Here is a 26,873-nt window from a genome sequence, read left to right on the forward strand (position 1 = left end):
CACCTACAGTGGATGGGGGGTGAGAGCCGTTTGCAAGCTGGGGTATTAGAGAAGCAGGAATGTTAAAGAACCTGTAGACTGAATCTAAGAGGGACACTGCATGCACAACTCCAGGAGGAGCTGTTCACGTCAAGTCCATGGTGTTGTCCAGGGCAAGTCTGTATGGAGGAGTAAAGCAGCCCTGGGGTGATCTCACCCTTCTGCTCACTGTTTTTGCTTAATCCCTAACTAAAATTTAAATATATGTCAAGTGAGGGAAGGTCGCTACAAGGAGTTGTAAGGAACACAAGAAGGGAGCATTGAATTCTCTGGGGAGTCAGGGAGATCTTCACAGAATAGGTTACATTCGAGCCACATCTTGAAAGATGGGTAGAAGTGGAGGACTAGGTTTCAAGCATACAGATCTGTGAATGTTGATGCAGGGAGCTGTTCAAAAACCTGAGATGACTGGAAAGGTGGAAAAGTTCAGCATCTGAGTGAGGGCAGCACAGGACTAACCCAGTCTGGGGCTAACCAAACATGTGTATCAGGATTCCTAGTCTATAGCTGTTTCTTTCTAGAGCAGGACTGTGACCGAGGACAAGCAGGTCAGAATGGGCTTCTACCATCTGAGTAATGTGCTGCCACTTGTGTGACCCGAACGTCAACCAACTGGACGTCTGGGGCTACCACATCCTTTAAGATGTAAACATGAACTTCCCCTGCTGGGAAACCAGCACCCCTCCCTAATCTCTGTGGTTTCTCCAGCGCCAGTACTCCTCCTTCTTGCCTCTCCTGTGACACCTCCTCTTCTTCATTTGCTAGGTACCACCTAACAAACCCCACTGCTACACCCCCCAAAGGCACCACTGGCATAAGGCCATTCACATTGGGACTTTCACGGGAGGTTTGAAAGTACATGGTTACAACACAGTGCAGCTGATGAATAGCTTCCGACAGCATATTAATCAGCCTCTTCTTCAGCATCCCCGCCATCCCCACTTCTGGGAGGTTCTGACAGCCATCCCCTCAGGTGGGCCGTGGCAGTTTTCTGGTAGCTCAGTTCTGCTATTTTTTGCTGGTCTTCTGCCGACTGCCCACAAACCTCTGGTTCCTATACGTTGCTCACACAAATCAAGTCAGTTTACCCAGTCTGTCCTCCAATAACCATAGAGGATTTCTACATTGGTGGTTTTCCCCTCCCTGCTACATCCCTGATGGGCAACGTGAGGGGAACTTACCAAGGGCCCTTGAAGTTAATTAGATGTAGACATTCACTTTGGGTGCTGCTGATTTTCTTAGTGGAATTGCTGCGGACTGTGATTTTACTCCATCAATTTTTGGCCAAAGACACATCAAAGATTCCCTTCTCTCTTGTCCGAAGGTTGCAAAACCCTCCTGTCTCCTGAATGTGTAAACAGAGCCATGGTAACTGCAGGGAAATTCTGACTCTCTCGTTGGTCAAACCTGGGCCTTCGTGTTGTCTTTTGCTGCTGTTATTTGAGTTTGGCAGGCAAGCTCGGGTCAGGGGATTAAACGTCAGGCTTGGTGGATCAGGAGCATGTGGAGCTGATTTAAGTTTTGGCATTTCCTGTAGTGGGAACACCGGGCCCCTGCACTTGCGCAGGAGGCTGGCCCCGCCTCCTTATTGGGCACTGCCCAGAAACAGAGGCAGCATCGAGTCCTGCCTGGGCAAGAAAAGAAGAGATGAGAGGAAGGACAGCTGGGGGTGCAGGTGTGGGGAAGATCCTGGGACAGAGCATCAGGAGACCAGAATTTCAACTCTATTGGTCTCTTCATTTCTCTGAATCTGACTCTCCTCTTCTGGGTGGTGGAAAGGCTCAATGAGATGGTCTCTAATGTTTGTTTTCCTGTCATTTAAAAAATTAGGAGACTCATCAAACCAGTTCATTTCCCTATTGAAAAGCAGCTTTATTCTTGGAGTCTCAAATGTTCTTGGTGCTGCTATATTCAGTTTTGGATGATATGATTTCACTTATCTCCTTTGGAAAATGGCACTAGGCCAGGCTTTTTGAAGCCACATTTCACAAATGACACACAGACAACCACATCCGCCTCCAGTGGTAAAGTTTAACCACAATGTAAGATACCTAAGGTTCCTGGCTTGACATCACAAACCTTCTGAAAATCATAAGGCAAAATACTGTGAACTACTTTATTATTTGGGGTTTTTATTTTATTATTTTGTAATGTTTTATAGTCATAAATCTTTTAAAATTAGCAGGTACAAGGAGTGAGAAGTAGAGAACTAGCATTTATTTGATTCCATCGAATGATTGGAAAAGCAAAATGCAAAGGGACAAAACCCAGAACTGCCAACTCTGAGAAACATCCGAACCAGATAAGCTTAGACAGGTCAAATGACTTACCCAAGGCCCCCGTAAGCGGTAGCCCTGGGATTTCACCCAGGCAGTCTACTGTTGTCCATGTTGCCATCATGGTCACATACATACAGCAATGGCACTTTGCTTCCTTCATGTCCACAATCTCTCTACAGGAGGAAGATGATGACGGTCTGCCTAAGAAAAAGTGGCCTACAGTAGATGCCTCTTATTATGGCGGGCGAGGTGTTGGAGGCATCAAAAGGATGGAGGTAAGAGAACAGCTTCATGTACAGTAGTCCCTTATCTGTGGTTTTGTTTTCCATAGTTTCAGTTACCTGTGGTCAACAGAGCTCCAAAAATATTAAATGGAAAATTCCAGAAATAAACAATTTATAAGTTCTAAGCTACACATTGTTTTGAGTAGCAGGATGAAATCTTGATCTGTCCTGCCCCATCCCTCTTGGGATGTGACTCACCCTTTTATGCAGCATATTCACACTCTATACGCTCCCTGACGGTTAGTCACTTAGTAGCTGTCCTGGTCATCAGCACATCTGACAAGGCATTGCAGTGCCGGTGTGCAAGTAGCCTATTTTACTATTATATGCCAAAGAGAAGCCATAAAATGTTTCCTTTTAGTGAAAAGATGAAAATTCCCTACCTACTAAGCCAAGGGGAAAAAAATCACGTGCTGAGGTTGCTAAGATCTATCATGAGAATGAATCTTCTAGCAGTGAAATTGTGAACAAAGAAATTCATGCTAGTTTGCTGAGAAAGAGGGAGAGCACATTCACATAACTTTTATAATAGTTTATTGCTATAATTGTTGTATTTTATTATTAGTTATCATTGTTAATCTCACTGTACCTAGTTTATACAATTAAACTATCAGAGGTATGTGTATAAAGGAAAAAAATTAGTATATACAGGGTTTGGTACTATTTGTAGTTCCAGGCATCCACTGGGGTCTTGGAACATATCCCCATGGATAAAGAAGGACTACTGTACTCATATTCTTGTGCTGTCTACTTAATGATGGAAAACTCAAGCAAACCGATGAAAACTCATACTTGAGATCTGGTGGGGATGTGAGTGGTGAGGCATCAGATGGAGAAATGGCAGATACAGCCTTTTAACTGTGCACCCCATAGCTTGCCCATCATGAATAAGAGCAATTCACTCAAAACTCCCCAGCGTTTCTTCTCTCAACTGGAGTAAAATCCAAAGTTCTCACCTGTGCCTGCAAAACTTTTGCACCTGCTCTCCTCACTGCCTAAACAATTCCACCTGTAAATACCCACCCACAGGTTTGTTCTCTCTGTTCCTTCTGCCCCCTTTCCCTTTTTCCACCCCTCCCTCTTCCCTGGCCCTCAGAGCCCAAAGGATGAGGACTGGGGAGCACCTGCATAACATATCACACATGTATTTGTGACCCTCATTCTCTGGGGGCATCCTATTTTATTTTGTCATTTTGGTTTTTTGTATGTTGCTTAATTTAGGTTCGTTGGGGAGAAAAGGGCTCCACAGAAGAAGGTGCTAAGTTGGAAAAGGCAAAGAATGCAAGAGTCAAGATGCCAGAGCAAGAGTACGAATTTCCTGAGCCTCGAAACCTCAACAACAACATGCGTCGGCCCTCGTCCCCCCGGAAGTGGTACTCTCCAATCAAGGTGCGTCTCTTTCTACTCAAAAATCCATCCTCATTCCTGATAAAACACTTGATTTACGTAGTAAGACACAGACAACCTGACATGATGAAACAACAAACCAAATTCCAGATTATGGCAGAGGAACAAATTTCTTAAATCATGGACTTAAAAGTGTAGGTACTTACTTTTTCTCAATTCTTGCATTCTTAAGGTTCAGAACTAGGCTTTTTACAATCATCATGGCAAAGTAGTAGAACGAGAGTGGATTTGGGTAGTGACCCCAGAGGATCTTTATAAATTTCTACAACAGTTCATTGGTAGGCAATTCCATTCATTAACAATGGAGTCCCCTTAACACCTAATCTCCAGTCCTCTTGCCATAACATAAGCCCATTCCCTTCCTGCCAGTGCATGAGAACACAGTGGTGGGTTGCGTTGGTGTGGATCTGGGACTCACTCTCTCACTGTGAGCCAAAGCTCTTTTTTCTTCACCATCTCTCTTCCCCCCACAGCTCTAGACCTTAAAATCTCTTTAGCTTATTGGGAAGTTTAAACCACAAGAGGCAGTTCATGCTTCCTGAAAGCCTCTTTTCTCTTGCTCTGGGGTACAAATGCCTTTGAATATATGTGATTTATTCAATACCTTTTCTCTTCAGATTTTCCCATTAGCATATGCACTATGCCAGTTGTCAAAGAGCATGAGAAAACCATAGCTTAGAAGACTCTGAGAGAATCTGCCCCAATTCCCTCATTTCATGTAGGAGAAAACTGAAATAAACTGTCCTTGTCCTTCCAACATCCAGAGTCCAAGACCCCAACTCAGGTCTACAGGCTCTAGTTTTGTGTTTTAAACAGAACTGGACAAACTCCAAGGCTTCCAGTGAGAGACTAAAAATATGAGCCAGCTGTCTTCACAAACACACACACAAACAACCCTTTGCATGCACGTGAACATATAATCTACTCCTCTTTCAATGACCGCAAAAATAATATTCATTATTCTCTGAGTTATTTGTTCATTTTAGAACAGCCTTTGTCCTATGAAATCAAAAGAAATAATCTTCTTAAACAGCTGAGTGAAACTTTATTGGTAGTTGTCTCTTCCCTGCCAAGCCAGCTCATGCCTGCACTAATTGCAATGTATTTTCATTTGGCTTTGCCATGTTTAAAGCAGTGAAATTCTTTTTCAAGATAAAAGCCCTGAGGCATTGCATTGAACTCTGGAGAGATGTGGGCAAAGTGTGTGCTTGACTAACAGCTGTTTGCTTGCAATTATTTTCTAATGTGGAGCATGCAGTGGCATGCGTGCGCAGACAGGAAGGAGCCAAGGAGAATCTCAGAGAGAAGAAGAAAGGGATTTTTCCGTGATGTCGTTTGCAGCCATCTGTACATTGTGACTAACACAACATATCTGGTTATGGCCAGATTTTCATTTCTGTAATCTTGGATGTTGAGAGAACATGAATTCTGTTTGAAGAATCTAATCTGTGCTTGAAAGCACATTGTTATTCTATTAACTGGTGGTTTAGAACTGAATTTTATGAAATAAGAAGGGATATGGAGAACTGGGTTTAGAAATCTAAAATTGTTCCCAACACCCACTTGGATTAGTACCAATTCATTGAGTATTTGTTGGGAACCTGTGCATGCAGAGGTCGCAAAGCTAGCTAAGTATCAGAAGCATCTGAGAGAACTTTAAGACTATAGATTCCCAGGCCTAATGTCTCAAACCTAATGATTTAGAGTCCCCTAATAAGCTTTCACAAGTACACCACCCATCATAAGTTGCTCACTTATTTTCATTAAGTGAAACTCCTTTTCCCTCCCCCATGCCCCCTTCTCAAATTTCCCATCTAAACTCCCCAAGTGATGCCCTTTTGTTGACCCCGTTGCCACTCCCTCCTCAGCCCCAGCTCTTGAGCCTCCTTTGTTGTCATTGTGTTAAATCACTGGTTCTCACTGGCCCCTGGACCAGCAGCATCAGCATCCCCCTGGAAGTGTTAGAAATGCACATTCTCAGGTCTCAACCCAGATCTACTGAATCAACAACATTGGCGATGGATCCCAGTAATCTGGGTTTTAATAAACTCAGTTAAGAAATTGTCCGAGAAGGTTCCAGCCAGCCTTCCACTGGAGGTTTCTTGAGAGTGGGAAGTCTGGCAAACAGTGCACAATCAAACCTCATCCACTTATCAGGAGTCTCGGCAAGGAGACCCACTAGATTTCACAGTCCATTCTCCACAAATACAACTGCAGGAATAATGCCAAGTGGCTGAGAATCTCTGTCTCAAGGAATCACCCAAACAGCCAGGTGGGAAAGTCCTGTGATGTTGGTGGACTCACTAAGCACCTCAGCAGGACTCCCTCATTAAGAGTTAGGACATGAGAAAGTGTGAATGCCCCTCCTGATGGTGGAGCAGCCCACGCCAATGCTTGCTCAGCTCACACTGCTAAGTAGGAGATGTACAATTGCCCTGGTGTATTGCCCATGTTTGTGAATCTTCTTTCTACCAGATTTGACCCTATGGAAGGCACCAATTATGCTTAACTCCTCTCTGAACTGCCAATAAACAGCACTGTACCTGGCACAGAGTAGAGACTCCACCATGTGTTTTTAAAGAGCTGAAGCATAGGATGTAATTATGAAACCATTCCCTGAGCATCGTGCTGGTTAGACTGCCTCCCATGACCCACACACATTGCTTTGGTACCCCCAGTCCAAGGATAGTGACATTCTTCTTGCCACCTCTACAAGAAAAGCAGAGAAAGAAAGGTCATCTTATATGTATCTGGGCTGAGTAGGGTAAGGGGAGGGCCAGAACAAGAAGGCTTGAAAATAAAAACACAGAAAGGAATTCAAAAGACAAAATGTATATGGTTTGTCCAGAAGAAGGGCAGACTTGCTACCAAAAATTCAGTGTCAGCACGATGCATGCTCAGAGGTGAGCCTCATTCTAGCCACAGTGCCTATGGACATCACTAGGCCTTGGACAAAGCATGTGGCCTCAGGTAGTACCATAAACTCTGCTTCCCTTTCCTGAACCATCTCACTGGATTTGCCATGATCCTGGCAGGAAACAGGAGCCACGCTCAAATGGGTTAAACTAGCATAGGTGTGAAAAAAACTAATGTAGGTGTGGGCAGGGCTAAGGGAACCCACGGCGATGGTGAGGCACCTGGGGATAAGTGTGCAACACTGGGAGCTGCTACACCCCCAGGCCTGAGGGTAAGGAAGACAGATGGTGTCACTGGAGCCAGTGCCTTAGAGATGAAGCCATCCAATGGGAACTGTGGCCCTAGAGAGGGAGTCAGCAGTCTAACCTGTTTTTGTGTGGTCCACAGGCTAAGAATGGTTTTCATATTTTTAAATGGCTGTGTAAGTACCTACAAAACGTAACATCCTGCGTTTGCCTATTGACCGTCAAAGCCTAAAATATTTACTCTCTGGCCTTTCACAGAAAATGTTTGCAGAACCCTGCCTTATAAGAATGCAACTGCTGTTGGAGGCAGGGAGTCACAGAGGGAGTAGAAGGAATAAATACCCCAACCTCCCCCGAATCTTGCCCTCTCATCTCCTTCTGGTGTCGCCTATTGGCCAAACTGAAGAGAAACCAGATGACGCCGTCTGAGGAGGTCAGGCTTCCAAGGCACAGAGCCAGGAAGACAGAGACACAGAGAGCAGATGGGGGCAGGCGGCTCATGAAGATAACCCAGTCTACTTACTGCCCCTACTGTAAACAGGGAGAACGGCCCTCCCAGTGCAAAACTTTTGGGGAAGGCTCCTGGTTCCCCAGTGAAAGTGGTCAGAATCATAGACAGCTTTTAACATATTGCACTTCACTTTTTTCATGCACTTCATGAAATAGATTTGAGAAGCAGGTGAGCGCATTTGCCAGGCAAACCCAGTGGGAACTCAGCAAGAGAAGGAGTCCAGAGTGGGCTTCTCTCCACTGTCCCCCAGTCTAATTTAAGGCACTGACCACACTTCACCATTTCTTCATTCCAGGCACATGACTGTTCAGCCTGAATTTTTCTTTGCTTGGTTTTTACCCCCTGGATTAACAGCACCCCATGTTTCTCATTAAATTGGGACTGACCATTTTAGACAAGTTAAGTAATGCCCAGATATATGGCCACCAGATAGATTAAAACCAGGACTGTTTTCAGGTTCACTGGAAGGCTTGCAGCCTTCAGAAAAACTTTTTTCTCCTTTTCCAGTAGCCCCTCCACATGACTGGAAATGACAGAAATGACAGCTGAAGGACAAAAGCCAGACCCTGGCGGGCCAGGCAGACTGGCTGTCCTCCGCAGGAGCCAGACCAGCCTTGGCTTGTTGCAGGGCCCGGGAGTGGGAGGCCTTCTGTTCATTTTCTGTTAGGCCCACCTGCTGTCCTTGGCTTAACCCCCTTGACCTTGTAATCAAGCAGCTTTCAGTCATGAAACTGTACTGGAGATAGCTCAATACATATAATCAAAGCTTTAAATGTTATTGGATGTACTGTTGATGTTGAACAGACACAAAGACCAACAAAAAAAAGAGCAAACAAAAATCTCCACGTGACTGTGTGCATGCATGTGCATGCAGGAAAAGTTTGCAACTTTATGCATTAAATTATTTCATTTGAAGGGAAGCATGGAGCACAATGTTTACCATCTGTTTAAAGGTGTAAAAATTCCAGTGTTAGTGTACAACAGCCCTATAAGTTGAACTACCCTCAAAATTCTCATTCTCTGACTAACTTCTGCCTAATTAAGGCAGACAAACCAGAAGAGAAGACACAGCAGCTGTTTGCCTAAATAAATAAATAAATAAATAGGAGAGAAAAACTCAGCCACAAACACCATGTAAATGGTGCTTTGAATGATGGTGGCATAAACCTTCCTGGCACAATCTTATTATCTAAGAAGAAAGAAAAGCTAGAGTTTACATAGGACTTTCGGTTTGTCTGGCTTTGTGGAATAGAAGTTATTGGTTATTGGCTGAGGCTGAGGTGCGTTGGGAATCTACAACTGGTAAATTTCTCATTTTATAGTCAAAATGCATCAACTTCAAATGAAAGAAAGCAATTTTTAAATGTCATCTAATCCAGTCAGGGTCAACAGGTGGTTAGGGAAGTCTTTTCACTCCAAAAGCAGGTGAGCATTTCTCGTGGAGAGTGAGGACCAGGATCTTGAAATGCATCCTGTGCAGACATCTTCCTGTGCATGGTGGTTACTCAATTCTGAGCTAAGTAGTGGCTGGAAGAACCCCATGAGGCTCTTCTGGCCCCAAAGGGATGCTGTTTATAAGCACATTAGCTACTGTCTTGAAATGACAGGCTTCTACCTACATTCTAACAATCTACTCTCCAAGAGCCTTTGATATGCATTTCCCTTTGACTTCAGAGAATTATAAACATACTTATTCTAATCCTCACATTGGCTCCTGCACAAAAAGATCCTTGGTATAAGCATAGAAAGAGGTGTAGAATGTGTAGATTACCAATGTTTTCTATGCCATGGAGTGGAGACTTCAGGTTCATTTGTGGTACAGTCAGACCTTGGAACACTGAGGCTATAACCAGAACCAACTGGAACCTTGGCCAGGAGAATCCAGCAACAGTGATTCACCTGGATGAAGTACCTGCCTAGATGAAGCATGCACAAGTCAGGCCCAGATCCAGGGCTTTCCATGCACTCACTTCTTTATTTCTCATAGCAAGCCTCAGAAGTAGAAACTAATGCTACTTCCACTTATAAATGGAGAGACCAAGGCACAGGGAGGTTCAGTAACATGCCCAAATTGATACCGATGCTAAATGTTTCTTGCTTTATTTTATTAACTGCAATGCATTCACTTAGCATAGCAATGAAATCTGGTATTAACCAAGTAGGAAAGAGGACAGGGATCCTACAGGAAACTATTTAGAGTGAGTGACGAGGTAAGGGCCTGGGCCAAGACAGCACCCACGGAGCCAGTGGGACAGGGGTGGACAGGAAGAGGCAACTGGAGAGCTGTTACAATGAGAATATCCATGAGGCATGATGGAATTTGGAGGTGTGGGGGTGGTGGAGGCTGGTCCAGCTTGCCCATACGGATGGATGGTGGTGCCCTGAACCAAGGCAGGGTATACAAAAGGAGGAGCAGGTTTGGAGAAAGAGAGCTCAACTTGTGATGTTTGGTTTTCAATACCTGTGAGACATCTACATCACAACTGAGATTTAGCAGGTCACTGGATACCCAGATCCAGAGTTTAAGAGTGCACTAAGCTGAAGATAGAATTTGTGAGGCATCAGCAGAAAAGGGGAAGTTCGACCCATGAGACTAGATGAGAGTGCTGAGAGCAAGCTCTCAGCTGGGGGATGGGACTAGAAGAGGGCCCAGGGCAACACCGCTGTGGCAACTGTAAGCAGAGGGGAGAAGCAGGCAGAGGCTGAGGGCACAAAAGCCGAAGAATGGTGTGCAGAAAGGAGAGGCCCAGCACATCGTATCTCTCAGAAGAATCAAGAAAAATGATGCACATAGGTGGCTGAGACATTTGGCACTCGGGATGCCATGGGTGGCCTCCAATGGAGTGTCGGAGCCACCGAACACTGCCCGAGAAGCCAGATCATGCCATGCTGAAAAAGAACATGTGGCTTGAGGGATAAGAGGAATAAGGCTGGAAGGGCACAGAAGAGAGGATGGGGGCTACATGCTCATGAAGTTCAAATTGTTGGGCTCTTATACTCTGCATTACATTCTTTTCCATCTGTCTACAGAGGCTCACAACAGATCATCTTAATGACTTCACCAGGATCGTAGATAACATTAATGAATACTTTCTGTGAGACCAGCTCCTAACCTCCATATCTAATCGTGAGCCTTATACCAAGTCTATAGGACAGAGAGCATCATTATCTTCATTTTAAAGATGGGAACAGTAAGCATTAGGGCGATTAAACAACTTGTCCCAGGCTGCAGAGCTAGGGACGGGTAAAGCCAAAATACAAACTCAGGCAGTCTGCATTCAGTCATTTCGTAATTAAATATTACACTATGACCTGTTGACATGAAGAAAAACATGATTTATGACCCATTTTCCTGGCGTTATATATCTAGGTGGGTTCTGCTCTCCATGTGGCTTTAAATTTCTGCTGAGTTAACGAATGTGTTTCCATAGCGGCATCTCATTGCTCCTTTTGGTCAAGGAGTGACTAGCACTCAGAATACTGTGGGTGGGCTGATTTACAAAACCAAATACTGTTAGTCCGCTCCCCCCCAAAAAAAGAAAAAGAGGCATTCTTTCAGGAAATCCACCTGGTTATACGCTGAAATATAAATGCTTATCCCAAAAATCCTTAAAGGAAAACATGTAACTGCTGATTGAAACGGGTTGAATGCAGAAAACCATGCTGAACACAGCACTCTAAAGTCATTTCAAAATATTTTTCGAGGCTTTCATAAATACTTTGCCAAAAAAGATGAGAAACACTACACTTAGCAAGGCAAAAATCTAACCCCAAGACCTTGAGCAATACTTGATAAATGTTCAAGAGCATATTTTTGTATCAGAATATAACCCACTAGAAAATAATTTCAGAACACAAGGTCTTTGAGATGATATTCTTTTTATTTTTAAGATTTTATTTATTTATTTGTAGAGGGAAGGGAAGGGAGGGAGAAAGAGAGGGAGAGAAACATCAGTGTGTGGTTGCCTCACATACACCCCCTACTGGGGACCTGGCCCGCAGCCCAGGCATGTGCCCTAGACTGGGAATCATACTGGTGACCCTTGGTTTGAAGGCCGGTGTGCAGTCTACTGAGCCATACCAGCCAGGGCTTGAGATGATATTCATAAACTAACGTTACCACCACGAAAGCTTTGTGTTGAGGAACTTGAACTCTCTAGACAGCCCTGGCTTTGCCAGCACTACCGTGCAAAGACTCTTTCAGACCAGTGTTCTCCAGCACAACTGCCTAAGACCCCAGTGGGATATACATCTTGGCCCAGTATGTGCCTGTGCGTGTCCATGTGTGCACACATGCACGCTCATTGTACACATACCTGCCGCACACATTTAACTAAAGTATATCTTTCAGAGGATCAACACTTATCCTCACCATGTGCAATTAACTCTAATGTTTTTTTATCTTATTTTATTTCTTAAAAACTCTGTTCCTAACACACAAAGTTGTTTCACAAGTGCTTGAAGAGTTGCAATCTACAGTTTAGAAACTGTTTCAAAAGATCTAAATTCAAGTGCTCCAGACAGAAGAAATGCATTGGGAAGAATCTGGAATTCTTCTGTCTGGAAAGTATACAAGCTTTAAAATTAGACGGCCATGGGGTCCAATCACACCTCTCCAGTGAACCAGCTGTGTGTCTTTGGACAAGTTAGTTGACCTCTCTGACCCTCCATTTCCTCTCCATAAACCTTTGGCACTGCTGGGAGAATGAAATGAGAAGACACTGTAAAAGCACCTAACCCAGCACTTAGTAGCACTGAATCCATTCATTCGTCCAGCAGATCTTTACTGAGCATGAGATGTTGACTTAAGGGCTGGGCAGAACCAGTGACACCCCTGCTTCCCCGGGGCTGGCATTCCAGTTGGCAAAGGCACACAATAAACAAATAAACAGACTATGTCAGGGAATGATAAGGGCTGTGCTCATTTCCTATTGCTGCTGCAACAAATTACCATAAATAACACAAATGTATTATCTTACGGTTCTAGAGGTCAGAAACCTAACATGGGTCTTGTTGAGCTAAAATCAAGGTGAGGCCAGGGCTGCGGGTTTTTTTGGGGGGGGGAGGCTTTAGAAGAAAAATTGCTTCCTTGCTTTTCCCATATTCTAGAGGCAGCCACACTCACTGGCTATAGCCCCTCCCATCTCCAAAGCCTGCAACAGTCAGTTGAGTCCCTGTCACTTGAATCACTCTGACTTTGCTCAGGTGGGCACATCCCCTTCTCTGACTCGGACATTCCTGCCTCCCTCTGTTAAGGACCCATGTGGTTAGACCGAGTCCACCCGGGTAACCCAGAATAATCTCTTCATCTCAAGATCCTTAAATTAATCATGTCTACAAAATTCTTTTTGCCGTGAAAGGTAACATACTCACAGGTCCCAGAAAATGGGATGTCGTCTTTGAAGGTGGGGGAAGGGGGTATTTCTACTACCATAAGAGCAAAGACAAAAAATAAGGCCAAGTAAAGGGGACTTCTGCCTTGGTGATGGAGTCACCAACCAGGGGTAATACTAAGAACAAAGCCAAATAAATGTCTTTTTTCATTTAATATTTGCAATGGCAGGAACCAGCCTTCATTCAGCAGGCCTAGGGCACTAGAATGGCCAGAGGCATGAGACAGCCTTCATTGTATACTGGGAAGGCACTCTTCTCAGATACCTGCAGTCGGTTACCTGCAACTCCAGAGAAGTTGTGAATTGGATAATCTGTGGTTTTTGGTAATATGTCCCTCAATTCTTGGGTTCCTGAGCAAGTCATAGCTGCAGAGTGAGCCTAGGGGACAGCCAGGTATCTGCACCCCAGGGGCCTTTCATTGGTCTTGCCTGCTAGACACTTCTGTTTAGTAATTTCACTGGATCTGTCTCCATTGCTTTCATTTGCAAACTCTGGGCATGAAGTTGGCAGCAGGGGGGCAACTTTAATGAAAGTTGAAGATAGTGAAAATTGAAAAGATACACTTGTGTTAGGATATGCCCAGAAATGTGGCAAGAACAAAAGCCAATGGCCTGAATGAACATCTCTGTGTTTGTGAACTTGGGGCTGCACTGAAGCATCAGGGTCCTCAGTTTGGTGTCTCTTCTGCATTTCTGAACTTAGGGACGAGAGAGTCACTGACCCAGTCACAACCACATGGCTGGCGCTGCATTGTTCACACGATCGAAGAAGCATGGAAATGCATACAGGTCTATGCTGGCTACATGTAATCTTGGTGCATTTTTTTTTTCAGGGAAAACTCGATGCCTTGTGGGTCCTGCTAAGGAAAGGATATGATCGCGTGTCCGTGATGCGTCCACAGCCGGGAGACACGGTAGGATTCAGTAATGGTGTCACACACACGGTCTTTTTCTGTCTCCCTGTCTCTGTAGAGCTAGAATAACTCTAAGTAAACAAATCCAGCTGTTATGTCATACAGTGACAAATAAGATGGTAGTTTTCAAAATCCTGTGTTTTGCGGAACATTGAGTTTTGACTTGCTTTTCTGAAAAGAATTCTGACAGAAATAGGTTGGGTCTAGCTTCCTGGGACCTGAACTTAATGAACAGGTATGGTGAGTCAATAAAGACAGGCGGGTTCTCACTTGGGGCTGCCCCAGGAGAGAGGCCTGCTGCTCCCCACCACTCTGGGCAGTGGTGACAAACAGGAGGCCAGAGCCACACGACAGGGCGAGGAAAGAGGGGCCACAGAAAACTCCCACCGTCTTCCAGCAGGTGCTGGGCCCAAATGGTCCAAAATCACAAGAAGACCTTCTACCCTGGTAAGATTTGACTCAAAACTGTCTGGGCCAAGCTTGGAGCATCTCCAAAAGAGAGGATTTAGGAAGAGAGGAGCCAGCAGAAACCTGAGAAGCCATCTGCCCTTGTCTTCATTCTGTAAATGAGGAAACTGAGGGGCTGAATCACTTGTTCTATTCAGATAGCGTCAACACTGGAAGCAGCCTTGGTTCTGCTGAAGTCACAGCATTGCTCATCTTCTCATAAAAACAAGTCTCTCCTCCGTACATTTAACGGAGCAAAGCTTGGAACCATCCTCTCCCCCAACTACCAGCAACCCTCACCTTCCCTCTGCTTCTCAAGAAATCAGGCACATTCACCCAAAAGCAGAATGAAGGTGTCTAATTCAGAACTCCCTTCAAATCAGGCAGAGTGGGACCAGAATCTCACTTCCTTCCTGGCTGGAAGTTAACTCTTGGCAAGTCAGTTAACCTCTCTGAATTTGATCTTTCTAAAGCAGATGATAATAACTACTTCATAGCGTGACTGGTTGGAGAAGGTAATGTTACAAAGTATTTGGCCAGCACTGAGCACATAGTCATGCTCAGTCCATGGAAGGTATTTGTTTTGTGCTTTTCCACTGTCTGCGGAGCAATGATGCAAAAATCCAAACCACACTGCAACCAGCGTGCATCGAATATGCCCATAGCTCAGCCATACCTGCTCCTCAACATGACACAGCTAATAAAATAGAAAAGCAGAGCCTGTTATAGACAGGCCCTCTCCTTCACACATGGTAACAATGGAAGGTTTGTGGCTGAGGTTTGCTCTCAAGTGTCGTTGTTTGTGCAAGCTGCTGGCCAATTAGCTGTTCCTGATCCAGGTTGTGGCAGGGACACAAAGCCATCATAACATGTAACAAACCAGGTCATAGAAATGCTGGGCCACAGTGGCCCTTATGACATTTGGATTTGGATTTTTGTCTATGAAAGTCAACAAGAAGACATTGCTATAGCAAATTTTATTTTATTTTTTAAGATTTTATTTATTTATTTTTAGAGAGAGGGGAAGGGAGGGAAAAAGAGGAAGAGAAACATCAGTGTCTGGTTGCCCTCTCACGTGGCCCCCACTGGGGACCTGGCCTGCAACCCAGGCATGTGCCCTAGACTGGGAATTGAACCAGAGACCCTTTGGTTCACAGGCCGGCACTCAGTCCACTGAGCCACACCAGCCAGGGCTGCAATAGCAAATGTTAAAGTATGAACTCTACAGTTAAGAGAACTGAGCCTATGCCATAAACTTTATACCCAGGGTGGTATTTGGCCTTATAAATTATGTATCTGGTTTCTGTGGAAAATTAAATTTTCTCCAGCATGTATGAGATTCATCTAACAGATTAAGAAAAAAAAACCAGTAAGCTACCTCAGTCAGGGTCAGAAGTACTATTTTTTTGTGACAGAACATTCTAGTCTAGTATGCAAGCCCATTTCAGAGCAACTGAAAAACATTTCCACCAAATCTGTTAACATTTCATTCTCCACTGACCAGTTTGGCTGAAAGAAATTCATAAACTAGGTCAACCTGAGAAGTAGGAAGGGTTTGGAAAGAGGGGGGATAGAAAGAAATATGATCATATGTAAGACATAAGAACCAACTGAGGGCAAAAAGCTGATTGAATAAATCTGGCAACAATGAAATGAAAACATAGAATTCCCTCTAATAAATAACATCTAAATTGAGTCTCTCCTTTACTACTTCTGAAGATGTTCTGTATGCTTTTGAGAAACACAACACCGCCTTGAATTTTTATTCTCCAATCACAAATAATAGTAGGTTTGAAGTCCAGGAGGTCTTAGACTTAGGACACAGTTTACTCAGGTCTGTCACAAATTATGGTTGCCACCTACTTTCAGAAAGGCTTCCTTTATTAAATTCTACGACACATGGGAGAAATAGATGCAGAGAATTGTGTCCATGTGGTCATGATGACAGCCACAAAAATCTTATTGCACACACAGAGTTACACAAGAAAGGTCACAGATCACTTAGGAACAAGAACTCAAAGCTGCCTTGTGGCAATTCAGAAGAGAATTCCAGGGAAGGGAGCATCTTATTGTGTCTTTGTCTATATGCTTCTTCTGTTTTGTTTTGCATTACCGTAACAGACTTTCAACAAACCTACTTACACGGTGATGACTCTTAAGAATTCCTCAGCACTGATTTATGGGGCTGACCACATTTTCCATAAACTCAAAATGACTACATCCAGGCATGTCCTCATGAACATGAGTCATAGGTTCTGGATTTTTGGGGGAAAAAGAAACAAAAACAAAAACAAAAATCACCTAATTACATTTTCAGTCCATTCTGATTTCTTTCAAATGCACATAAATGGGACAGAAACCTGGCAATTCTTCCTTCTCAGGTCCTGTCTGCCTCATCCTTCCCCCAGTTAACCCACTCCGACTCTACAGACTCAGACTCAGTCTCACCAGTGGTGCTTTGGAGGCTGCTGAAAGGGCTGAGCACCTGCAGGCCCCACTGCAGAGCAGGTGGTTGGAGGAGGCCTGAGCCCACAGCCACACCCTCCCCTGGGAGGCCTGCTGCCTCTCAGAGCTGCCCAAGCCCCAGGTCAGGGAGAACACAAATGGGACGACAGCAGGAGACCTGAGTGCTTTCTGCCTGGGGCAGGCTCACGTCCTGCTTTTCCTTAGAGCCCACCAGGAAGTCCTGGGCCAACATAAACCAGAAGGTGCCAGAAGAAACCACTTAAGTAGCAAACTGGCGACACAGCTGATCCTAAAATTCAAAGAGTTCGCTGAGAATATGGTATCCTTTGCTTAAACCATCCTCCCACATGTACGTTTCCAGTGTGTAGGCTCTGCTGTGCACTTTCTAAAACACAGATCTCGATATGCCATTCCAAGGCTTCAGATTTGCAAAGACAAGGAAAAAGCGCAGAATCCTCAGCTTGATTTAGAAAGGCTCCTTTTCCATTCCATCTGCAGCTCACCTCGGGTTCTCTCACCACTCCGCATCGGCCCTGACCGCCTGGAATTGCTCACCATTCCCTGAGCAGGCCAGAAGCCTTCGAGTCTCTGTGCCTTTTCACATTCTAGTTTCTCTGCTGGAAATGCCTTTACTCTATCTAGTAAACCATCACCTTGGCAATGTTGTTCATTGTTCCCTGCAAGTGTGGAGTTGCTGTCCAGACCCGCACTGTACGGGGGCACTGCCCCAGCAGTGAGCGTTCAGACGCCAAGCAGACTGTGGAGATTAGGACCTGTGTCCCATGAGCATTTTCCAGGATGGTCCCCAAGACTTCCTGCACCCCTGGGACACTCTTCGAGTTTAGAAGATTGGCTCACTTTTCAAGGGCAAATATGGAAGGGATTCAGAATTTTCATCTAAGGAAGTCTTAAAAGCACCCTCAGTGCATTTTAACTTAGTCACGTCTCAGTCATCACATTATATGTTCCATCTTGCAAACTTTTAAAAGAATCACTTAACCATTTTCAAGGAATAATCTTTCCATGTCACCACATATCTTGGTATAATATCATTTTAATGACTATGTCATATGCTATTGTCTATCTGCGACAAAATATTTCTACCTGTGTTCTCCTTTTGGACATTTATTTCTAAATGTTTATTGTTATAAATGAAGCATAAATTCATATCCTCATTATCAAATTAGTATGCATGATTATGTATGTTTCCTTAGAATAAATTTCTAAAACATAACAGCACACAAAACTGTGAAGCTTTGACACATGTCGCCAAACTGCCCCCTGAGCCAGTGTGTGGGGTAGCCCTATGTCCGCCTCTACAAAAGCCCATCTCCACAGATGTTCCCCGATATTATTAAAGTTAGCTATTTGACAGATGCTAACCACCTAATTTTATTGATGTGGAACAATTTTTTAAAGATTTTTTTCTCTGTCAATTTTATATACATGCCCTTGGCCCTTTTTTCAATCCTAGAATTGCTTTCACATGTCCATTTGCTCAACCATCTTTGTGCATTAGTGTTTCGAGTGCCTGTTATGTGTCAGACATTGCGCTGTGCACTAAGTACACGGTCCTTACCTTTTGACATTTAAAGTCTAACGTTATGTATAGAGTCACAGTTTTTCCCTGGCTGTCATTTACCTTTTAGCTTTTTAAGAAATATGTTGAAGTTATCTATAATTTCATAGTCAAATCTATAAATCTTTGTAATGTCTGCCTTGGGTGTCGAACTGAGCACTGTTTTCCCTACACCAAGAGAACATAAATCTTCACGAAAATTTTCTTCCACTGTTTCTACTCCCTCTGACTTAGTTTTGAGCGCTAATGTGAGTTGGCACCTTTTCTGTATCTCCCTAGGTACTTTATTGTAGATCTGGGGAAAGTGCCTTTGGGAGCTATCAGCCATCTGTTATATTAAATTATCTGAATGTCTTTCAAGTATGGAGTGTGACTTGGATTTACTCTGGGTCATCCAAAGGACAGCACTAGCGCCACAGGTAGAAGTTACAGTGAAGCAGATTTCGTCTTACAGAATTGAAGGACAAGAGTTTCAAAAACAGAATGGGCTGCCCCAGACATGACTGAGCCCCTTGTTACCCGGCAGAGAAAAAAACAGTTAAACCACATGCCCAAGACATCGTAGAGGATTCCTAGAGCAGTTCAGTGGTTCTCAAACTTGAGCACAGAATAGCCTAGAAGGTTTGTTAGAACACAGATTGCTGCACCTCACTGCCAGAGTTTCTGATTCAGTGGCTTTGGGGTGGGGCCTGGGAATGAACATCTTGAACATGCTCCCCGGCTATGTGATGCTGCTGCTCTAGGGACCCCACTTTGAGGACCAGAGAGATAAATGAAACTGATGGTTTCAAGGTTCCTCTAGACCTGAGAGCTTTGGATTCTAAGTCAACATTTCTATACCTGTTTGACCACCCATCCACCAGTTTCCCATATTTTTCCATACAACACCTGCTGACACAATCAGCAGGGGCTTAACTAGCCTAGCTTCAATGTCAATGTTAAGCCCCAATCAGTTGCAAAGAAATCCTTCCCAACTGCAAAGAGCTCTGTTGCTGGATTACTGATTTCAAACACAGAGATATAAGGGAACTTCACACCCCACGGAATTTCATGGAATCCAGTGGTTTTCAACCTGGGGAGCTTTAAAACCTGGGCGCCAAGGCCCCGCCCCAAAGGCTCAATCTAATTTGTCTGGGATGACATCTGGCAGTACAGTTTTGAAACCCCAGGTGATTCTAATGGGCAGCCAGGTTGAGAATCAGCGATCTGGTCCAATTCCTTATTTTTTTATCCAGAACAGCACCTTCTCTTTCAGGAAACAATTCAAAGACAACTCCCCATAATCTTTAGAAAGCCTACGCCTGTCTCATAGGCATAAGGGAAATGGACAATTACAATCTTCATGTACTTTCAAGTCCCTTTCCTATCAAGAAGGTGGTTAACATAGCTTCTGGCTTCTGTACTATTACTACTCCTTGGGTAAAGAGGATGGGAAAAAGAACACAGAATTCTGCCTCATATGTCTTTTTCGATATAATTCAGTCAACGTACAGACCAGTCCAAACCCTCTCCAGTCATTTTTACCCCTATTCAAACCCCACCTCCCACCACCAGCTCTAGGAGAAAGCCACTGGTGTTGGCTGTCTTCTTTGTTTTCAGCTGCTTTCTTTCTCTGAGATCTGGCATCAGGAGGCTGGTACATTCCATTGCTATCAGCACAAACAAAATGCTAAGGCACACTGAGCCTGTTTTGCAAGGCTGGGCCTCCTAAAATCAGAAGAGGCCCAGGAAACACACACATAAATGTACATAAACAATGTTTGAAACCCATCTGAAGCACAGAGGTTGTGAAATCCCTTCCCACAGCTCTATCCCCGGGGCTGCTGTTGTGCAGCTGTTACCAATAAGGAAACTTCCATCACATGGGTACCAAGTCCTCCTACTGTTGCAGAAGTGAGAATGATCTGGGGCAAGTTACCTCCAGGGGGAGAGGGCGTCCTCCGCTTGGTCCTTCGAAAGCAGATGAGCCTCCTGTCACATAAACAGACTCAGGAAAAGCGCCCTGCATTTCTCTCTCTTTTCTCCCTCCTTCACATTCCCTGCATTACCCCCTTCCACCTCCCTTTCACCCTGGCTGCCTTTCCTCAGTCTTTCACCAAACATTCATTGTGCTCTCACTAAGAGCCCATCACTGGACAGGGCACCAGGGACACCAATTAGAATAGGACTTCATTTTGGATTCTAGAGTTCAATGTATGACCTGGAAAAGGAGAGAGGGTCTAGCATCATACTAACTGCACATGGTTATACAAACACAAACCCTTTAAGTCTGGGTGGGGAAAGAAAAAGGGGGACATGAAGGAAAGTTAGGAGGAACAGTCAGAGCTAGAAAAGATGTGACAGGAGAGTCTGGAGTTGTGGAAGCCAAGAGAGGCTGATACATCACGGAGGAGGGTGGGGTCAACAGTGATGGAAAACTTAGATGCAAACTGACACCAGTCCTCTAATTAGACTAGTCATTAGAAGGTCATGGTAACCTTGGTGACTGATGTTCAGGGGAGTGATAGGGGCAGGAGAGAAGCTTAATAGAAAATAGGAGGTGATGGCATTGAAAAAGGGCTCTTTGGTTTATGAAAATGGGGACTTGAGCATGATTAAGTGCTCATGATGGAGGCAAAGAAGAGGTGGGGGAGAAGTGCTCACTGATGGAGAGCAGGAGCCCTGAGGAGAAGGGCTAAGAGGTCCTAGACAGCGGGAAGTACAACTCCTTCTCAGTGACGTGGTGGGCTATCAGGTATGGGTAAAAGAGGGAGGGCAGGAAGCTGAAGAACCTATTTCAAAGCTGCTGTGATGAGGATAGTGGAGTGGGGCAGATGTGGGGCAGCTGCTAAGGAGAGAGTATGAGGAGGAAACCAGCCACACCCCCAGAATCCTCTCTGACAGCATTTTCTTTAGTTTTAGGTAGGTGTCTCAGTTTTATGCAAGAAATGTGGGTAATTCAGGATGCAATATTACAAGCAATTCACTTGAAAATTCTACCTCCAAGAGAACCCCCTATCAGGTCCCTTGAATATACTGCTGTGGATTTATTTCTCAGTGACAGAGTAGAAATAATGACCTTTCCTACCCATGACATTCCTGCCTGAATATTGGAGATTTTAAAGCAGATGTGAGTGTCTCTGTCAAGAAATGAACATTTGCATTTGAACTGTGTCGTAAAACCGCACATACACCTGACCTCAGTACCAGTACACCCACACGGCTTGGTGAAAAATCGATCATTTGTGTATCCAGAATGCATAAAATTGGTTGACATTCCATAGGAAATTCCTCTAGGTTCTAGTTGTTATCATCATTTCCTTTTCACAGAGAAACCTGTGTTTGAAACTCTGGATTTCTGTTTTCCTTCATTGAATCTCTAGTAAACTCCTCTGTTCTGACCACACTGAATGTTGAAAGTAAACAGAGCAAATCCCAGCACAGGACATGTTCACTCCTTTCACTAAGTACATCCATTACCAGGCAGTGGTCGCTGAGGTGCTGGGAAGGGCTCTGTGGAAAAGACAGACAAGCATGAGACGTGGTCCTGACATCAAAGAATTGGACTGCTGGTTGAGGAGACAGAATGGATGACGATCAAGTTAGCTCCCTGAGCAGAGCAAGAGAGAGAGCTGAAGGAAAGGAGAGCAACAGAGGAAAGATAGCTGAGGTTGACAGGAGACCTCCTCAGGTACCAGTAGAACTTGAATTGAACTTTGGAGGAAAGTTGGGATTTGGTTGAATAGGCAGAACATAGAAGAGCCAAGGGAGCGGGTCTCCTTAATCAGGATGCAGCCCCTGAGTGCCTGTGGCCAACCTGCAGAGCAATGAAGAGGCCTCTCAGGCCGGAGTGGAGGGAGTCAGAGTGCCCCATAAGGCTGGGAGGTGAACGTGGATGAGAATTCACCACCTTGATGGCTGGACTAAAAAGATGGGACTTGTTGATAATTCTACAACCACTGTGAGCTAATCTTCATCTAGCACAAATGTTATAGTGCCAAATTATATATCATGTTAAGAAATTTAATGCAACACAAAGTTTCTCAAAAGTCTTACAAAGCTCTGGTTTGACTAGATATTAATAAGAGTTTTTAGTTGTTTTTAATTCATGTATAAAATGTGGCCACAAATGTCTTGCAAAACAACTAGATTAAAGCATCCTACCAAAGGTCAGAAACAATGCATCTAATGTGTTGGTAACTAGTTAGTCAGATATTGCAAAGGTCCAAGCACGGATCAGGCTGGAACTTAAATGGCAATGCGGGGCATGGTAAGACATAGATGAAAGTGGCACTATCTCCATGTGGCATGACGTGAAGAAAGGGAGCAATTGTCTTAGCATCCAAGGACCCAAGTTAAGTCCCAGTTAAAGTCAAATCCCTGCCTGTGACTTCAGTTACATTAACCAGCCTCACTGAGCTTTAACTTCCTCATGCATAAAAGTGATCTCATAATCCCTACTTTCTTAGGGGTTATCAACATTAAATAAAATGAGAATCCTATAAATAATTCAAACAGATGGGATTTGTTTTTTCCCTTCTTCCCCCAGAACATTGCAACTGATTTCATAGTTTAGGTATATCTTAATATGTACAGAAAAAATTTTCAAAATTAGTCTCATGTTTAAGTCAGTGGTGACTAAAAGAATCAAGTATCTACAAATTCCAGTCTTCATGTGAAAATCAATCTTTTCTTGCACAATAGACAATAAGCTTTGAATTGTCTTTTTACATTAAAGAAACAAAGAACTTCAAAATGTCTATCAGTATCTGACACCACATTGTAAGTCCCCAACAACTCTGAAGAGAAAGTTCAATTTGCTGGCCACTGACTCCTGACCCTTAATAAACTTTTGTAAGAGTAGGTCATTTTTTAAAAAGGTGGGGAAAAGCAAATTATAGGAAATGTTCCTAGAGGGTGTGATTTATTTTGGCATAGCACCCTCCTTGGATGTTTGAATTCCCAGTAGGATTTACTCAGTTCTCACCCTTGGAAATCTTTCCTCCACTGTCTCATTGGAGAGGGAGATGAGTACTTAGCATTCTTGGCTTTCTTTCCTGAATTTGAAAAATAAAAAGTTCAAGGCACCCTCTGTCCACAGCAAAAACCAAACTGTATGCAAAACCTGCCAAGTTAACTTGCTTCAGAGAAGCCAAATCTAAAGTTGATGATACAAAATATACCACCTTGAGATTTTTTTCTTGCACCAACTTCTTTCCCCCCCAGTGGGATGTCTCCAAATAAATAAATGTGGGAGCAACTGATGTGATTGAAGGCTCTCTCTCTCTTTCTCTCTTCCAATCTTCTAAACTCCCTTTTCCCACATGCATACGTTTGCACACACCCATCATCATCATCATCATTTTATAGCCTCTTTTAGGACTTTCACCTTAAAATTGCCTCATCTCTCAAACAGCTGCAGCAACAGAAGGTCAAGTCCTGGTATCAAGCTGCAGACAGCAAACAGGGGAGGTATACAGAGGCTGAATGAGACAGGGCTGGGTAATAAAGACACCCCTGTTCAAATTTTCTGACCTCATTTTTTCCTTCCAAACAGAATCAAGATTGAGGGAGGTAGGACTTGGTCCTAGGGTCAAAATTTCACCCAACTGCATAACATTTTAGGAAGTTTGCTACTTATTCAAACGTGATGTCTATGTCTGGCCTGTGTCTGCAGCAGTCCTGTTCCTGCAGCTGAGGGCATTGGGAAAGGTGATCTCTAGGGACAGTCTATGACTCTGCGATAGCCCTCAGCTGAGAGTCATCTCTCCCCAGGCTGGGGGGAAGTTGTGTTTTGGCCTGCAAGAGTTCTGTCGAGTCATTGATAGTGAAATCTAACCTAAGAGATAGCCCTCCAGAACTCACAGTGTGGAGAAGGGCCAGTCTGCTATAGACTGGCCATCCATACCCAAATCCATCCCACCTCAACCTGACCCTCAGTATCAGGAATGGATTGGGAATTCCACGTAATCCCAGCCCCTTCATTTTTGAGGTAAGGAAATTGAGGTCTGGAAAGGAGATAGAGAAACTTGCAGAACTTCCTAGTACATTTTCTCCTTTGCTCCCCATCACTACCTCATACCCTGTTTGCACATTGGGAAGATGATGCTCAAATAATAAAGTCCCTTCTCCATTCAAGGTCACGAAGGGAATTAATGGAAATGGCAGGACCAGAACCCACAATCCTACAATGTCTGTCTTGAGTCCTCACTCCAGGCCAGAAGAGAGTGGAAATTGTGATTGGGCTTGATCTCTGGTGGAGAAGTTAGGACAACACCCACCTTTGGAGCACAGAGCTCGTCCCTGCCACCCAACCACCTCCATTTCTATCCCTACCTTCTTGCACATCCCAACGCCTTTATATTTTTATACCCTGCACAAAACAACATCTCCACCAGTGGCCTCCCAACTCTGGCCTGGCTTCTTGCACAGTGTACTGTGTTCTCAAACTACCTCGTGCGTTTTTTTTACCTCCCTGATTCTACCTTTCCCTGCCTTCCCCTTAACTGCCAACACTGTGTCTAGGACAGGGTACATCCTCTCTTTCAAAAAATAGGCCTTGAGCTCTTACTAGCAGGCACCCAGTTAGGCAGGCAGTCGAGGGGGTTAACAAGAATAAAGCAAGATCCCTCCCTTGTGGGCACACACATTTGAGCACTCAAAGAAACACTAAATTGCAGCTCGATGTGGTGAGTGGTATGAGGGAGGAGTGTGGGTTTCCATGGGAGCATCAAGCAAGATTTAACTGAGACTAGGGGATCAGGGAAGACTTCCAGAAAGAAGAGACCATTTGGCTGAGACCTCAAGGATGAGCTCTCGGGGTGAAGTGAAGGAAAGGCCTTCTGTTTGGAAGGAATCACAGGTGTGAAGGCCCAGGTGAGAAGAAAGTGAGGGAGGAGGCCCAGGCTGACAGTGGAGAGAGGGAGGAAAAAGCACCCACACCCCACCTTCTGGCTTTGCCCTCTCCAACCTTCAGTCTACTCACCTCCTTTATCCTCCTGTACGCAGCTGAAGTCCTGTGTCCTCCAAGGCCCTCCCCTAATCCCTGCTCACTGTCCAGCCCTTCCTATTTCCTGTGCTTACAGCTACTGCCACCAAGTTTAGCACTGTTTTCACTTACAGAACTGAAGACATGGCTTAATTTGTTTCCTTGTTTCAAGGGATTATTACTTTTGCTGCAACCCCTCAGTGGTCACAGCTGCTTGTGAACTTTTACAACATAATGTTCCCTTCATAGACAACTGCACGTTAGTAGCAGACAAAAATGTCTCAATGAACCTTCTGCCTTTTAATAAAGAGAGAGAGTTCTCAAAGTCTTCTAGGGGCCTCTCTAGGTAAAATAAGGCTGATTCAGGGTTATTAAAGCACTAACCTTTTATTACACTTGCTCTTTATACTTTTTATCTTTGCCATTTATTAACTTTGATCATTTCAAATTTGTTTGAAAGTAGAAAGCTTAACAGAAAAACAACCCTCTAAGACTTTACCAGTTTCACTTTACAAATTCATCCTTATGATGTCTGTGTAATATTTTAGTGTTTTTCCATCTTTTCTTTTTGGCTAATACCATCAAGAACAAAGTGCTCCGAATCCACAGAGACGGCAGAGTTAGCTTTGGGCGTATTCACTCCTAGCCTTCAGCACCTCCTTGCATCCTCTCTTTCCTCCAACATCTGGACTGGGTTGCCCCCTTGAATGGCATGGCCCTGGCAGCTGGCACCCAGGCACTGGCCTCCACCATGACATAGCTACTTTTCAAGGACTCTGTGGCTCTGACTTGAATGCAAGTTCCAAAAGGGAGTAAATGTTGTGTAAGCTTTTCCATAGTCTCTACTGCTCACTAAAGGTGATTTGTAATGGGGAACTCTGAAATGTCACAGCCTGGAAAACTGTACATCATTACAGACATCCATTCCCCTTAGTGGTATAACTAATAAAAGTGGGCCCACTGGAAGGTCCACTGTGGAATCATCCTTATGGCTCTGTAAAACAGACAGTGTTCCCCTTCTTTGTCCTGCTAGCAAGGGAAGTCGTTTTTGAACAAGTAAAACTGGGTTTCTTAGGCACAGAGGTAGAGAGAGTAGAAAGGAGAGTGAAGATAGTGAGCATTTTTCCCCTTGGTGGTGGGAGTAAGCTTACCAGAGTTCATGTGGCCGTTGTCTCAAGGCCCTACCACATCTGTAGGCCTACAAGATGCCGTGTGGTCCTCCAGATATGGCCGCGGCAACGTGTGCTTTTGTATACAGTGAGCACCCCTCCAAACGAGGAATATTGTGCATGAGAACTCCGCATAGCCCATGGCCCCCACTGCACCCCATCAGCTGCACTAGCTTGTTCTTCACTAGGCCCCCTGCTGATGGCCTGATGTTGCAAATATGCTTGCTAATGGATCAAAACAGAGAGTATCCCAGCAA

The 26,873-nt window shown here is 44.3% G+C and overlaps 1 protein-coding gene across 1 annotated transcript in view; it reads left to right on the plus strand.

Moving 5' to 3' along the window:
• ANTXR1 (ANTXR cell adhesion molecule 1) overlaps nucleotides 1–26,873 on the plus strand; it is a 232,490-nt gene that overhangs the window by 166,907 nt on the left and 38,710 nt on the right. Inside the window, exons 15-17 of the mRNA XM_053663393.1 lie at nucleotides 2,498–2,593; nucleotides 3,824–3,991; nucleotides 13,908–13,988. Coding sequence (XP_053519368.1) covers nucleotides 2,498–2,593; nucleotides 3,824–3,991; nucleotides 13,908–13,988 — 345 coding nt within the window. The remainder of the gene's footprint in view (nucleotides 1–2,497; nucleotides 2,594–3,823; nucleotides 3,992–13,907; nucleotides 13,989–26,873) is intronic.

Source organism: Artibeus jamaicensis, unplaced genomic scaffold (genome assembly GCF_021234435.1).
Source record: "Artibeus jamaicensis isolate MK-2021 breed Jamaican fruit bat unplaced genomic scaffold, CSHL_Jam_final contig_3174, whole genome shotgun sequence".
NCBI classification, from domain to species: Eukaryota; Metazoa; Chordata; class Mammalia; order Chiroptera; family Phyllostomidae; genus Artibeus; species Artibeus jamaicensis.